The 16,902-nt window shown below is 41.6% G+C and overlaps 1 protein-coding gene across 1 annotated transcript in view; it reads left to right on the forward strand.

Annotated features, from left to right (window-relative positions):
* Nucleotides 1-16,902, forward strand: part of PARD3B (par-3 family cell polarity regulator beta) — a 925,380-nt gene that overhangs the window by 326,652 nt on the left and 581,826 nt on the right. The window contains exon 3 of the mRNA XM_080668084.1: nucleotides 14,247-14,418. Within this exon, the coding sequence (XP_080524210.1) occupies nucleotides 14,247-14,418 (172 nt within the window). The remainder of the gene's footprint in view (nucleotides 1-14,246; nucleotides 14,419-16,902) is intronic.

The following is a 16,902-nucleotide window of genomic DNA, read 5'->3' on the forward strand; positions in this document are numbered from 1 at the left end:
CGTTGCTCAGCAAACAATTTCCGGTCGTTTACAAGCAATGGGAAAGATTTTAAAGGAAGGAAAATGGGTGCCACATCAACTGGAAAACTGAAAAGTCATCAGTAAAATGTTGCTTCAATGGCACGAAAGAAAGTCTTTTTTGCATCGAATTGTGACTAGCGATGAAAAGTGGATTTATTTTGAGAATCCCAAATGCACAAAATCATGGGTTGATCCAGGTCAACCACCACCATCGACTGCAAGGCCAGATCGCTTTGGAAAGAAGACAATTCTCTGCATTTGGTGGGATCAGGAAGGTGTGGTGTATTATGAGCTTCTAAAACTAGGTGAAACCGTTAATACTGATTGCTACTGACAACAAATAATCAATTTGAACCACGCTTTGATCGTGAAACGACCAGAATGTACCAGAAAACATGGCAAAGTAGTTTTGCTTCATGATGACGCACCATCACACACTACAAAACCAGTTAAAGACACGTTAAAAGATCTTGCCTGGGAAGTATTAACCCACCCGCCATATTCACCAGACCTTGCTCCTTCAGATTACCACTTGTTCCGATCGATGGCACAAGTACTTTCTGAGTAGCACTTCAAAATATACGAAGAAGTGGAAAATTGGGTCTCTGAATGGTTTGCTTCAAAACAAGAAAAGTTCTATTGGGACAGTATCCAGAAATTACCTGAAAGATGGGGGAAATATGTAGCTAGCAATGGACATTACTTTGAATAAAGCACTTTCGATGTTTCTCTTGAAATTACCGTGTTTTCTTTGGTTATAAAATCTGTCATTATTAACTGGTACACCTAGTATATATCCCCATTAAAAAAAAAAATCTAGTGGCACTTTAGGATAAATTTTCTTTTTTTCAAAGCTTAGTCTGGCGTCACCCATTTTTTTTCAAATCACTTAAACCTGAAAAGGAGTGGAAATTGAGTTATCAGCTGGTAAAGTGTGTATGCATTTTTTGGAATACCCTACATATGTAAATATATAGAATAGAACATGAGAGGGAAAACACCAACAGTGCAATAGAAGTTTTCTGGGAATTTTGCTGGTTTTGTACGTCTTATTTACTACTGTGTATTCTTAGAAGTCTGTAATAACATCCTTTTGAAGGTTTGTTCTCCTTTCTCCTCCCCCACCTCTTTCCCCTCTCCAGTAAACTCACACCACGAATGCAGTCTGCTGTAGGGAACTGGGGGAGTGTGCGACCTCCACATCTCCTTGCTCCACAATTTTATTTTTGCCTAGAAAACATAAGGCCTGAGTAACAAGTTCAGAACCAGCCCTGGGGTTTGGGAGTATCAGTGTGAAGACTGCCTTTACAAATCCCGTGTTCCTAATGGTCATAGCAACCTGGATTTGGGGGTCCAGTCCTAATTTTAAAACTTGTGTTCCATGGCTTTCCCTAAGTATCCTCAGCATGTTTCCATTTTTGATTTGGAAATAAATAAAAATGCCTAAGAATACATTTTAGATGCTTTAGGAAGACCTTGTGCACTCAAGTTACACAGTTACAACTGACTTGCAAAGACCGTCTTTCTACAATTTAGAGGCAAGACCTAAAATGCAGCTACTCCTGGAAGAAGTAACAAACCTCCTGTGACCCAACAAGGGCAAGGACCCCGGGCTTCTTAATTTCAGGCCCCAATTAGCAAGACATCATTCTTTGTGAGGTTAATAAACCCACAATCATAATTACAAATCTTGACATTTAGATGCTCCCAAAGTCAGCGCCCACTCCAGCAGGGTTAGCCACACGATCACCAGTTACGATGTAGAGCAATTAGAAGCCAGAGGAAAAGGTGGGGTCCTCCACTCAGAGGGAAGCAGCTCGACAGCTAAACCCACCTGCAAGGGCAGTGTGCATTCTTTAAAATATCGGCTTCGAAGCCTTGTCACTCACGACAAGGACGATCTGAGTCTGAGTGTTACGTTTAGGAGAAGCGCCTCCTCATCCCTCAGTCAGTCGGCTGCTGACCTTTCCGGGGTCCCCACCAGTTGCTCTGCTGTCATGAAACGCCGGGCGGGTGGAACATCACCGGAGCTGTCAGGAGGTCAGTCAGCCAGGGCTCGGGCCAATTTGCTAAATGTGTCCATGCTAAAGAGGCTGCTCCCTGACCAGTCTGAAGAAATGCACTACCAATTAATCACCAGCTCATTTTCCGGGAGTTGTGACCTTCCTCATATCTGTCGTCCACTCACTGCTTCACCTGGCCTTGGGGCATGTCAGGCCTGCCCTATGAGGCCACCCCAGGGACACGAGAAGCTGCAGAAACTTGTGTGTTGGGCTACCAGGGTGATGGGCTAGGGGCACCTGCTTCCGGCCAGCACTGACCTAGTTTGGTTAGAATGTTCTGTGTGGTTTGCAACCCACAAAGATACTGCATGTAGCTCAAGTACATGCAAAAGTCATTCTCTTTGAAAATGTTAATGGTATAGTCAGGTCTTTGTTTTTCTCCATCAACCTATCAATTCTTTATTTGTCTTTAGAAGGTGGTGGCTTTGTCATTATTCCCTACAGAGTTTTATTATCTGAGAGGTGCTGTCTTAAATGCAGAAAGGTTTCTTCTTTTTTTTTTCTTTTACAAAATAGACTGCTCTATTTGTAGCCAAGTCTCATAAATTAAACTACTTGTCAAAATAAATGAATAGTATGTTTGTTATATTCATGATTTAAAATCACATTTGATTGCTTACTCATTAATCCACAAAATTAAGCAATCCGCCCTGGATTGCAGTCATTAGTACAAATAAGCCGGCTTCTTCTGACAGTCAGAAGTAATGGAGAACACTGCACAGTGGTGTTTGTTTCAAAACGAGGTATGTTAATGTGCAAATTAGTTTTACAATTTCAAAGGCTTCCTCTGGAAGAGAATCAGATGCATTCATATAGTCCGTCAGGGAATGGGATTGAGATCACAATATACTGAAGGGGATTTTAGAGGGAGAAACTGTAAAATGCAAATTTGCATTGAACCCTCAGGCTGGGCAGTAGCCGTTTTGCCCGGAGAGGAGCACACACGGTAATGGAGGTTACCTTTGTTCCTGATTGGATGGAAAATCAGGACTCAGGGACAGGGTGTCCACAGAAAAGTATAGACAGTCACGTGAAAGAGGCTTGGATACAGCAGAAGACAAAAATCAGAATCATGTGTTTACCTACCCCCCCTTCTATCTGCCAACTACCATCTCTGAGTGTGGAGCAGTCAGTTGTACTTAGTTCTCTTAGCTATAAAAGAGTATGAGTGCTTTTCTCACAGGGTTTCTTATGAGTATAAAATAAAATACATAAACACTTTGAACAGTGCCTAGTACAGGGTGAGGACTACATAAGTGTTCATTAAATATAAAATTTTAGTGTTCATTAAATATGAAATTTTAATGATGTGACACATGGTTTCAAGTAGCTTACAGTTTACTTATAGAGGCAAGAATTTCAAGGATCTTTGCACCGTGTGACTGGTGATGATAGAGACGTGGACACAGTATTGTAGAAACAAACGCCATGGTCAGGGGCCTGCAGTGGGAGGCCTGGACTTCATTTTGAAAGCCTGACAAATACATAATGAAGAATTTTAAGCTGGAGCAAGACCATGCCACACCTGTGTGAGAGAAAGCCCCTTCCGTAATAGTGCGGGGGGTCAGTTTTAGGGGCTGAACTGGAAGCCAGAAGAGAATTGAGGCCCTTAGAATGGCTAGGTGAGGACCTGGCCAGAGGCAATGTGCCATTCCATTGGAATGGGATAGCCCTGAAGGGAGAATTCGTCAGGGTCCAGTAGATTATTGCCTCTAATCTGTTGACATACCTCTGGAGGGCTGTAGTATCACTGAGCCTTGGCTAAGAGATTATCAAAGGGTATGTTTCTGAGACAGCTACCACTTTGGTTTGGTTAGAGAAGAGAAATTGTAAGGAAGTAGGGAGAATAAAACTGAGCCAGGAAATAATACTCAGCCTGGATGGTACAACATTGTAACTGTATGTATGCTTTATAATTTACAAAAAGTATCTTTCCACATTCTATTATATGTTTCCTAGTGTCAGAGATACTTGTTTCAAATAAAATATTCTTTCAGAAATGCTGGTTAGATGTGTGTGATTTAGATAAGAATAACTTGAAAAAAAAAAGCCATCCGTGTGTCCATGCATTTTAAAATATTTCCACTTGTACCTTCATCTCCAATAATGTATACGCTCCTGAGACCTTCAAAGCCACTGGGATTGAAGAAAATTGAGGAACTATTAATGGCAAATAGCACCAGATGATAGAGTTAGGCTAAGAAAAGAATTCAGAGCCAAGGAACTCAAATACCAGTGAAAGTTTATTTAGAAAGTCACAACGGTAGAGGAAGTGAACCATGAACCAGCAAGAAGTAGCCAGCTGGGCTGTATGGGCTCAGGAAACAAGTTTTAGAGACAAAAGAAGGGACCTTGGAGCTTAGGAGAAAGAAACCAAAGGTATGTGCCTTAAGGGAAGAAACGGGAAGGAAAGCTGTGGGGGGGGGGGGGGGGGGGAGAGCGAGAGCGAGAGCGAGAGATTGGGCCCTTTGTCTTGAGGGTTTTTATCTGCTTCCAAAGCATTGGCCCTAGGGGAAGTCCAAGGGGAGGAGCTCAATAGAATATTCATCAGCTTTCCACTGTGTCCTCTCAGGGTTGTGCTCTCCACTGATTGGTTGGTGCCAGGGCAGGGGCTCGTTAGTCATTAGTCACCACATCTGGTCCTGATATTAGCCATTGTGTTGCCCCACCTGGCCTTTGCTACTTCTCTGGGCCTGAAGCTGAAATACAACTGAGGCCTAAATGTTATTTCTAGTTTGAGCAAAACTATGACTCTGTGGCCAACAGACCTCAGAATTTCTTAAGATTATTTGATGTGGGCCAGAACCTCATTGTCCTAAGGACCCAGTGCTTACAGGAGTGGTCATGCAAGGGCTTGTATGGGAGTCATATGAGGCTATTCTCTGGTCGCCTTGTTCCTCCTCTAGGGGGTCTACCTAATGACTATCAACATGCCAGGGGAGGAAAGGTCAGGGGAGGGTCAATCTGTATGACCAGGGATATAAAAGGTCAAGGGGTCTAAACCACAGGACCAGTGGTATTCCGAGGGAAGAGAGGTCACCTGTGAGGGAGGTCCTGCCTTACAATTGTCAGTTGCTAGGCACCTGGGACTTCCTCTGTACCTGGCCTGCAGTTCCTACTCTGCTCATATCTAACTGCCTACTCTATCACAATCAAGTGGTACCTTGGCTAATGGCAGGCAAGCCACCCAGTGGATTGGGATCATCTTTGAGGATTTCCCAGGCAATTTCACCCAGGTAGCTTCCACTTTCTTGTGTAGCTATTATGTTTAGTACTAGAGGCCCGGTGCATGAAAATTCATGCACTGGAGGGGAGGGTCCCTCAGCCTGGCCTACCCCCTCTCACAGTCAGGAGCCCTCAGGGGTGGAAGGTGACCCCCGGCGATCAGGGGAAGGCAACACCCCCATCACACCTCTGCTGCTGCCACTGCTGGCAGCGCAAGCCTTGGCTGGCCCTGGTTACCTGAGCCTCGGGCAGCCCTGGGCGGCTGGGCAGCTGCCACCTAAGGGTTGTCTGCGCCTTGGGCTGGCCCTAGGCAGCTGAGCAGCTGCCATCTGAGGCTTGCCTGCACGTCAGGTCGGCCCTGGGTGCCTGGGGGGCTGAGGGGACTGGGGGACTCTGGAGGTAGGTGCATGGAGCGGCTGGGCCCACCTGGGGGCGGACCCAGCCTTGCCACCTCGGTGGGGCTGAGGGGATTGGGCGCCATCATCTTGTGGCTGTGGGCACCGCCATCTTTGAGGGCATGGTATTCAATTAGCATATTCCCTCCTTATTGGCTGTGGGCACTGCCATCTTTGCGATGGTGTGAGGGTCAATTAACATATTCTCTCTATTAGATAGTATGTGTAAATCAGGGAGAGTGGAAATACTGTTATTACTGGTAAGACAAGTATGTTGAGTTTTTTAAATTTCTGACATTTGTGTTATCCTCACTATGCGTGGAACTTCTCCAAGCTTCTGTATCTGTTTGCTTTTCCTATCGCTGATCCCGGGGGGCCCCCTGGGATTAGACTTGGTGGCTGGCACCTGACCTCCATGGACCCTTTGTCTGAGCACTGCCGTGGATGAAGAAGGCACAGAGGAAAGGGCTCCTCAGGGTTCCCCGGGTATATTAGATGAGGGTGTGAATGTTGTTTCACAAAAGGCGAACTGTTCTTACTAAGGAACGGAAAGAATGCAGCAAAAACAAACTCCAGGTTCTTGTTAAATGACAACTTCAACTTTGAAATTTTAATTCAAGTCAGAGACAAAAATGTGATTCAGTATAAAATGTCTTTAATGTATACCTGGCTTCTAAGTAACTTACTACATAGTTAAAGGAGGTAAATGTGTTTTTAGCTGAAATATGGGTGGTTTTTAATAGGCATATCTTTTGTTATTATGGGCCAATATAGGCAGCTGCCTCTTTAAAAAATGATAAGGATAAATAGCATTCTTGGTAGTTATGTAAATCATGTTATTTTTTTTCTTAGGATGAAGCTTAAAACTGTAAATTTTGTAAAGGTCCCTATTATAGATTTTCAGTTTGAAGAGGAAGTGAAAATTGGTTTTATCTCATTTACTGATTGTGGTTTGAACTTTCTGAGAATCCGAGTTGTTCCGTACTTGTTCTGAGGATGCTAGATCTGAAGGCTAGCGTCTGATGAAGGCACTAATAGTATGAGCCTGCTAATTTTAAAAATTCAGATCACATGCTTTTAGCTACCTGTCAAAATCCTCTGAAGGAAAATAACCCATTTTCCACCCTTTGTTTAAAATGGCATAAAATCAGCTCACATAGCCAGTTGTTAGTTTCCAGCAGATGCATACATTTAAATGAAATTCCACAGTGCTTCACTCTCTTCCCAAAGGTGATAATATGTTTTCCTCCACTTGTGAAATTGCAGTAATTTCACAGACTTCCTTAGATTTAATTGTGTTTATTAGGATTTGAGACAAATGATTCCAATTTTATTTTGTAGGATACCATTTTTTTTCTTTGTCTTTTAATTTTACTTGATAGTTATTGGTAATGTGGACTATGTATGAAACAATAAAAAATAGCACTACATTGTTAAATTCAACAGTTTGACCCAAAGAACTCAATATGGCAAATAAGCATGTCTTAGTAGTGCATTAGTTCGCTTGACATGTAATTAAAATCCAGCCACATATTTTCTCAGTGTAATTGCTAATAAAATATTTTTTGAAAATGCAGTTTATGTTCTATGGGCATTTAGATCACTCTTTTTTATTCTCAATGTAGCCCAAAGATAATAGCATCAGGTTATAAAAACTCAGGCTATAAAAGTGACAGAATGCTATAGGTTGACTAGAGCAAACCACATCATGAATATTGAAGGACCCCGCACTAAGGCGCTTCTGGCATTATTATTAAAATATTTACTTGTCAGTGTAAAAACTAACAGTGTTGGTATATTGCTTCGAGTTATGGTAGAAATAGAACAGACAGCACAAACCATGTTTCGCTTGGTGGAGGAGCAGTGCTGCGTATCTAAGGGTTGTGTGTTCTTGTGTGATGAAGAGCAAGAAAAAAGGAAAAACAAAAATTACCTGTTTGATGTGTTTGATCTTGGTACTTTCTCTGTTCCTCTGTCAGTCCTGTGATGAAGAGATTAAAGAGAAGCAACAAAGTGAAAGTAGAATGGGAATAAACAAGTCAAGTGGGACTCATTCTGGAAGCCAGGGAATGTTAACTATGGTAACAAAAGGCATTAACATTAGCCTTCCGTGTGTACCAGGCTCTCTCTGTGCTAAGCATCTAGGCATGTTAGGGATATTATCAAGAAAATTAATATTCTCCCTCACCCCACTCAGCCCTCAACACGCACACATGCACACACATATGCACCTTTGTTACTGATATTTATTGTAATGGCCCTATTGTTTGAGTATAAAAACAGGTCTGAGTCCTTGAAGAGATATTGATGGTGTGAAATTGCAAAGAAGACATGACTCTTTTGATCAAGTCTGATATTCAGGCTTATGTAAGTTGTAAATTATCCAAAGCTCCTTTATTTCTTTTTTAAAAAAAATTTAATTGATTTTAGAGTCAGAGGAAGAGAGAGAGAAAGAGAGAGAGAGAGAAATATTGTTGTGAATAAGAAACATCAATTGGCTGCCTTCTGCAGGTGCCCCAACTGGGAATTAAACCAGAGACCCCTCATTGCATGGGACAATGCTCCAACCAACTGAGCCACACTGGCCAAGCTAAAACTTTTGTTTATTTATTTGAGAGAGAGGAAGGGAGAGAGAAAGAGAGAGAAGCATTGGTTTGTTGTTCCACTTACCTATGCATTCACTGATTACCTCTTGTATGTGCTCTGACCAGGGATTGATCTACAACCTTGGCTCAGCAGAACGACACTCTAGCTCTCTGAGCTACCTGCTCAGGGCCTCTTTTTCCTCTCTTTGATTTTTGAGTTTTGTTGTTGTTGTTGTTGACTTTTACATTATTTTTAACCTTTACAAGGTGAATGCAGAAAAAATATTAAAATGTTATCTAAAATAAACTTCATGGATGATGTATTTTTCTAGGTCCATCCTAGTTTCAAATGCTCCTTCCAGATGCCCCCCAGGGCAGAAGTAGTCAGGGGATACATGCAGGCACCAAATCTAGTGCCTCATCTTTGCATTGGGGACACTATCAGTGTAGGCAATTGAGATATGACAATTGAATAGAATTCATACCTATCTCATTAATATATTTATTTTTGTGTGTTTTTCCAAGTCCTATTTATAAGATAGGTGTGTTTTAAAGAATACATTTCACCTTGACCTCTCAAACAGAGGTATAAAACACAGAAGATAAACATTTTACAGTGTCCTAGTGCCTTAAATTTAGTGGCAATTAAAGACAAATATTTTCATATTAAAACAAGCACAGAAATCTGATAGAGTATAAAATGAATGTAAAATGTACATGAATTTATAACATAAGGCTGAGCACTTTAATTCTGAACTCACGACATGCCAATTCAGGTTATGCCTCCATTCCCCTGGAGGTTTACTCACTTTTTTTTTTTAAGTCTCACTAGCAGACATGCTTAGAGATAGGAAGAGGGGGAGAGAGAGAGAGAGAGAGAGAGAGAGAGAGAGAGAGAGAGCGAGCTCACAACATTTCTGACAACATGGGTGGACCTAGAGGGTATTATGCTAAGTGAAATAAGTCAAACAGAGGAAGAAAAATAGCATATGATTTCATTTATATGTGGAATCTAAAAAAATAACTGAACAAACAAATAGAACATTTTGATGGTTGCCAGGTGGGAGGGGGTTTGGGGTAATGGGTGAAAAAGGGGGAGGAATTAAGAAGTATACATTTCCAGTTATAAAAACAGTCATGGGATGGAAAGTACAGCATAGGGAATATAGTCAATAATCCTATATAATAAAACCCTAATATGCAAATTGACTGAACGGTGGAACGACTGGTTGCTATGACCTGCACTGACCACCAGGGGGCAGATGCTCAATGCAGGAGCTGCCCCCTGGTGGTCAGTGTGCTCCCACAGGGGAGCGCCACTCAGCCAGAAGCCGGGCTTGCAGCTGGCGAGCACAGTGCCGGGGGCGGGAGCCTCTCCCACGTCTGCTGTAGGCCGGAGGTAAGAAGCAAGGGGTCCTGGACTATGAAAGGGCGCAGGCCAGGCTGAGGGACACCTCCCCACCCCCCCCCGCCAGTGCAAAAAATTTTATGCACCAGGCCTCTAGTAGTATAATAACTATGTATGGTGTCAAATGGGTACTAGACTTATCTGGGTAATCACTTTGTAAGTTATATCAATATCTAATCACTACGCTGTACACCTGGAACTAATATAATATTGAATGTCAATTGTAATTGGAAAAAAAATATTTAAACAGAAACAGAATGTATTGCCTGGAAGGCAAGTGAAGAAAGTGATGTAAAGAGGATGCAATGGTTGATGGTGTTTTAAAATCAAGCACAAGATGTGCTTTGGATTTCGCAGCCTGCAGATTGTCTCTGACTTGTTAAGGCCGGCTTCAGTTGAGGTCACTGACTAGTGACCTCGGTAAAGGAATGAAGGAGAGAGACTGGAACTGCTCTGTGCACAGCTCTTTCAGATTTTAGTCTAGAGGGGAGGTAGGAACTGGGGTGGCACCTGTAAGGGTGAGTCCTGAGAAGGTTGGCTTGTTTGGGCTTTTGTTTTGGGTGGGAGAATGACCAGTATATTTGTAGGCAGATCTTCCTGTGCATGTATGGGGATTAGGTACCCAATTCCTGTTAGAGATCTGCAGGGACAGGAGTTTTGATTGGAAATCAAGGCTGTGTGAACAGATCATTTGGGACCATGGTCTTTGTGGAAAATGCCAGTGCTGCACGGGGTGACACGAGAATGCTGGCCTCACAGGAGAGAAGCAGGGGCACCAGGGATGGATAGGGCAGCAGAAGAGGACGGGTCCAAATCAAGTGCTGCCTAGTTGCCTTTTGCATACAGTTTAGGTTACTGCAGTCTCCAAGGGGTCAGCGAAAAATCTTCTGCGTGCCACAGATGGTTAGGCTAGATGAAACCTTCACCACAAATTTAATAGAATTTCTTCTTTGATGTTGAACTCATCTCTGTTGGAGAGGTCATTTCGAATGGGTTTAAGGCAGGGAGGGGAGGCCACTGGCAAACAATGGGCACTTTGGAAGTCAGCATGCCTTCTGTTGAGGAGCTAGAGCAGTGGTTTATGTTAATTAATCTATGCATCTCTGTAACACAGTGTGTTAGGAACTCTGTCACCCAATAATGTAAGTGTTCTGATGAATCAAGTAATCCAGCTAACAAGCACCTACAACTCATGGTGAAAATTAATTATCAGTGTTGAAACAAATGTGCATCTGTGTGCATTGAAGAATGAAGTTGAAGACTGATGAAGTCTCCTCAGCCAGCATCTGCACTGCCAGTGACCTTGGGCATCATAGACCCAGAAACCTATCCTCTTTCTTCCAGGGGTATAACATTGTTACTGCATACTCTATACACTTGTGTGAATAGAATAGTACTAGTGGCCCAGTGCATGGATTTGTGCACATTGAAAGGAAATTAATTAGAAGAAATATTTTATTACCACTATTGGCCCTTTCTCTATAATAGAAGTGTCGGCCAAATTCACAATCGACAATGACAGATCAAAACACACACGTGCAACTGGTGCAATCGAGAACTTTATATGTGTCACGCATGTGCGAGTCAACTTAGCCTTTTATAGATATAGAATAAAATTGCTTAATTAGACCTGCTTTCTGATTTAGCTAAACTTTTTCCAGCCCAGTGAAGCACCCCAACTTCTCTTTCAGGTAATTGTCAGCAACACAGCAGTAAACAACAACACAAAGCAGATTATTATTATAGATCACGCAGGGAAAACAAAGGGTAAAATATTTAACTGCAGTAGTGTTTGACTATATCCTGCACAGTGAGAAAACCTTAAGTCATTTTCAAGGTCTACCATTTCTTACTTCTTTTCAGTCGGGTCAAGTTTCTAAACTTTTTAAATCTCCATTTTCCGGCTAATGAAAAGAAAATAGGATTCTACTGAGTCTCCTATCTACCTACTCCAGGACTCCTGTAAGGATCAAATGAGATGAGGCACGGGAAAATGCTTCACAGACATTTGGTTAAAGTGTGAAATGTTTTCACCTGGCTATAAAGCAAGTCATGTTCCTGGGCTGAAGAGACTTAAAGGAGGCTGGTCGCTAGGGAGAGGAAGCCGGGTGTTGCTACGTGACCTCATTACCCATTGCCCACAGCAATCATTTCCGGGCTGGGTTGGGCTGTGGGCCACATTTTGCACCATGGGGTCTTGGCAGCGTTGGCTGTGATTGGGTGGGGTGTCACTCCGGGGTTGTGGCGGGGCCTGTGTCCCACTTGGGGGAAGCCGAGTGTTGCTTTGTTAGTGCCAGGTTCAAGGTGCAGTTTCTTTGTAAATGGCCAGTGTGCGTCACAGCATGTCCTGCATTGAGCATCTGCTCCCTGGTGGTCAGTGTGTATCATAGCAACCAGTCGGACTGTTGGAGGGACACTTAGCATATTAGCCTTTTATATATATAGATGATTATCAGTAAAGTATCTCAAGAAAAAATGTTATATAGCAGCTATAGATAATGATTTATCTTATGAGCTACCAATTTTAAGCTTTTTATTGATTTCAGAAAGGAAGAGCGAGGGAGAGATGGAGACATCATTGATGAGAGAATCATTGATTGGTTGCCTCCTGAATGCCCCCTGTTAGGCATCAAGCCTGCAACCCAGGCATGTGCTCTGACATGGAAGGAATCAAAATGTGACCTCCTGGTTCATAGGTTGATGCTCAACAGTGAGGCATGCCAGCTGGGCTAAGCTTTTGTATTATACTTTAGAGTAGTATTTTGTTTTTTTCTCTTTGACCCAATATTTAAGATATATAGAATATATTGAGTTAAGAATATAACAAAAGGGAAAAGTAAGGTATGATTCTTAATTTACATGAAACTGTTTATACTACCCATATAATAAGCCACTTTTCTTAGTTGATTGATGCATTAAAATAAATCTTACTAACATGTGTTAGAATTTACCAATATATAAAGTTGAAATTATAATTGTCACAGAAAGAGTGATGAAAATAACACTTCTACCACATTTAAAAATTGACTTTATTTTCCTTTTCAGGATTTACAGTGTTAAACATCACTTTGGCCAGATGATTAGATAGATATAGTTCTAGGGATTATTCTTAAACTAGAATAATCTTTCATTATTAATCCATTTAAGTCTTCTCTGAAACCAGTTCATCAGTGCTGCTGATTAAAAATAGAAAATGTGTTGCTCAATTTTAAGAATTAAAAATAATGTCTGGGGACTAGCATTTGTTTCCTGTGGTGAGAGGATTGGCTTTTCCAATTAAACAAGTCTCCATACTGGAAATGAGTAGTCAATTATGAAAATCATTTTTGAATAGCCAATTTACATATCCCTAATTGTATTCATTTCTTCTGAAAGATTGGACTTGGAATGTATGATGTTCTGATTGGTTACCCCTGCACTTGTGTCATTAATACTATTGCCAACAAAGTTCCCCTATGAATAGGGCTTTTTCCTGAATAAATGTTTGAATCATAAGTAGGTTTGTTTTCTTTAATGAATGAAAAATATATAGAGATTTACTAGCGGTTTTCAAATTTGCACATGCACTGCACTTTTCCTGAGCTGACGGGGCATTCCTGAGCTGCCCTCACGTTTGGACTATTCCACATCGGCGATAAGGGGCATCGGAGGTTCCCTCACGTTTGGACTTTTCCACATCGGCGATAAGGGACATCGGAGGTTCCCGCACGTTTGGACTTTTCCACATCGGCGATATGGGGCATCGGAGGTTCCCTGATGGTGGTGCTGTCCACTGGCCAAAAATGCAGTCTCAGCCAGGTTGCCTCACTTTTTACACAGTGATGTCTGCGCAATGAATGGGATATTTTATGATATTTCGCCCTTATTTTATGAAAAATGACTTGGAAATTGACAAAAATTTTTATATTTATGACAAGAAGCATAGGTCTCCCGTGAAATAAAATTGAGATGAAGATGAGGTAATTAGGTTAAAGTGCTGATGCTTATTCTCATTCAAATTGAAATTCATTGGACTTAGACCAGTCAACATAGATCAGTCATGTGGGAAAAGAACAAACCTAAAGGCATGTATAAAAATGGGTTATCTGTGCGTGTGTACAAGGTAAATACAAATTCTATGTAAATACTCACATTTTGTCCATTTATTATGACTGTGTCTAAAAGGAAAGATTTAATTATGGATTTCATCATGTCTACCATTCCATTTCTGCATGTTCAACTTTTATGTTTTTGGGACAACTCTTAAAAGCGACACTGGAGTCCTTTCAGGCTTATTAGAAAAGGGGAGGGGAGGAGGCAACCATTTCATTCCTTCTAGATTGATAACCAAAGTTGGTTCTCTATTTCAGGCCACACAGTTCATTATTTCCTGGCCATGGTGCTTTTAGACATAATACTGAATTAAAAGTTGTGGGTACAGTCACATTAACACTTTAAGTTTTCAGAGGCCATTTTCATTGAAACCAAAGATCACAGCTAGATACAGTATCTAGGTGATGTGTGTGTCCAATGAAGTACTAGTAATTGGTGTTGTTGGGTTTATTTGTAGCTGATTGCCGTGTTTGATGAACAAGAACCACTCCACAAGATCGAGAGCCCCGGAGGAAACCCAGCAGGTTGCCAGAGCCCAGATGCCTTCGAGACTGAAGTGGCTGCCCAACTGGCTGCCTTTAAGCCAGTTGGTGGGGAAATTGAAGTAACCCCTTCTGCTCTGAAACTAGGTATGTGTATTTTTTGTGATATGTTTGTCACCTGGTTGATATATAGTATATCCCCTTGCTGACTATGAGTTGCTCCTACTTTGTGACTTATCTTGTTTAGTGATCTTTCTTTAAAAAAAACAAACACACTGGTTTCTTCTATACATTATTATTATTATTTTACATAGCTCTTTGCAGTTGTTGAGGCTCAGGGAAGTCGATAACATTTTTTCTTGAATGGCAGGTGAATCTGAACTGTGTGCCCTTGAAGTATCATAGGGGAGGGGTTGGAATGCACTTGATTCATCCGTAGCCTATGAGAATCATTTTATTTTATTATTTAAGTCCCTGAAAATGTCATTTGGAATAAGCTAAGCATGGTCAAGGAATCCACTCTAGGAATAAAGGTCATGTCTGTTTTGCCACCTTCTTTTTCTCCCCAAACTACATATCTAAGAGTTTGGGGCAAACATTTTCAAGTTAGTTTCTTAATTCAGCCCTACTGGTTTATTAAAACAAGAGCAACTCACCCAGTGAGTGTGCTTAGAATTCTTTTTTTGTTATATTTGTTTTAAAGGTGCGGGTAGAAGGAGAAAATAAACATTCTTCTCAAGTTTCAGTGAATTGACAATTGTAAGAGACATAATATGTCAGTGTTTGGTGATACCGCTTAGAGATAAATTTAGGTCAGTTTAACAGCATGAAGTTTCTGAAAACTTCAATATTTTGGTACTTAAAACAGTTTTTTTATTCCTATTGAATGTATGCAGACATTTTGAGACAGCTCTGAGCACCTGTTATAGGTTAATTCTCAAGCTATAACAGGGGCTTTTTCCACTTTGCCTTTTAAAGCAAAGCATATGCTGAAAGTTGTAAAAACTGTACATAGTACTAGTTGTTCGCATCTGAAACGGAGTGTATACTGTCACGTTTCTTGTACACACAACCATTCTGAGTATCCGTCCTCCGCACTCGTTTTCTGGGAAGCATCTGCAGGGCCCCTTTAAGAAGAACCAGGTGGATGTTAGTGATCTATATCGGCTTCCTGATGCCCCTGTGCTTGTTGGGATGCAAGCTAGAGAAGCAGCCTGCGGCAGCCCGGACACTGGGCGGCTTCTCTTCATGGGAAGCCAGGTTTGTGGCTTCAACAACTTCACAGCCCTGTCATTCATTTGCATAATGGATGCCTTTTTTATCCATTATGCAAATGAGATGGGAGGAAAATTAGGCAATAAGGGAAGACGAAAGGGGAAAATTGCCTTTGCTTGTTTTAATATTCTGTTTATAAGCGAGCACTTTGGTCTTCAAAAGGCCAAACCTCACCTCGGAGTACTCGTGTCTGGGAAATTTGTTTTTATCTTTCTTGTGCGCATTCTCAGAGAAAAGGTTTGTTTTTCTTCAGATTTTTCGTAGTTTCTTTTGTTGAACCATCTGAGCACATAACATTGAATGCGGGAAGAGAAAGAAGTAAGCTGAGGTTTCTCTTCTTTGCAAGTGGACTTTCTACTCCCTTTAATACTGATTTTTGGTAAGACAGAGATAGAAAACAATATTTATTAATGGTGACTTCACAACAAGCACTAAGCTTAAGAGCATGCAGGGATCGTTCTAAATCCTTTACTCATGACAACTCACTTAAGCATCATGATACTTACTTGAGTTCTATCATTCCCTTCATTTAAGGGATAAGGCAGGCACAGAGCAGTTCAGTAACTCATCAAAAATCACAAAGCTATTAGGTGTCAAGGCCAGGATTTGACACTGGCTCCAGTGTCAGGAACAATTTGGCTGTGTGCCTCTGATACGCTTTTGTAAAAAAAAAAAAAAAAAAAAGGATAAAATAATTGATTTAATTTTCCTGGGATTTACTTTGTGAATACATATGAAAACCCTGCAAACGCTAACTCGTTGGCTTCAAGTCCCATCCCCCCTGTGCTGTAGGTTCAAGGATGAGATGAGCTAATTGTTAGGTGATCAGTGTGCCTCCCAGAGACTGGGTCTGAAATCATGGCATCATCTCCCGCTCCTCCTTTTCCTTCCCACCATCTCCACTTTCTCCAGCCGTCTTGTCCACACCATTGCAGCAACCCAGACCTTTATCATTAATCGGACGCTTGCAAGGCCTCCAACTGACCCCTTTCTGGACAGTGCTGCTGTCTGTAACCCCTGCTCTGCCAGTGCCGCCTTCCTAAGTCACAAATCTGATTATATGGCCCCGGCTTAACAGCTTCCAGCGGCGGCCTACCGCGTGGAGAACCATGTCCAAACGCATTAGTAAGCTGATGCCGGTGGCTCCTCAATTCGCTGGAGGAATTTGGGCGGGGAGGAACAATGACAAAATCATCCCTTATCTACCCTCAGGGTCCCATCAGATTGAGTACTTTTCATATCTTGAACTTTAAAAGCAAAGAAAAAGCCTATGTATGTAGTTTCTCTGACAAATGGAAGAAGGAAGCAACACAGCCAGCTTTGGTCTCTACCCGTTTTGTTTTGTTTGTTTTTTGT

This window comes from Plecotus auritus (genome assembly GCF_963455305.1).
Source record: "Plecotus auritus genome assembly, chromosome: 5".
Classification (NCBI taxonomy): domain Eukaryota; kingdom Metazoa; phylum Chordata; class Mammalia; order Chiroptera; family Vespertilionidae; genus Plecotus; species Plecotus auritus.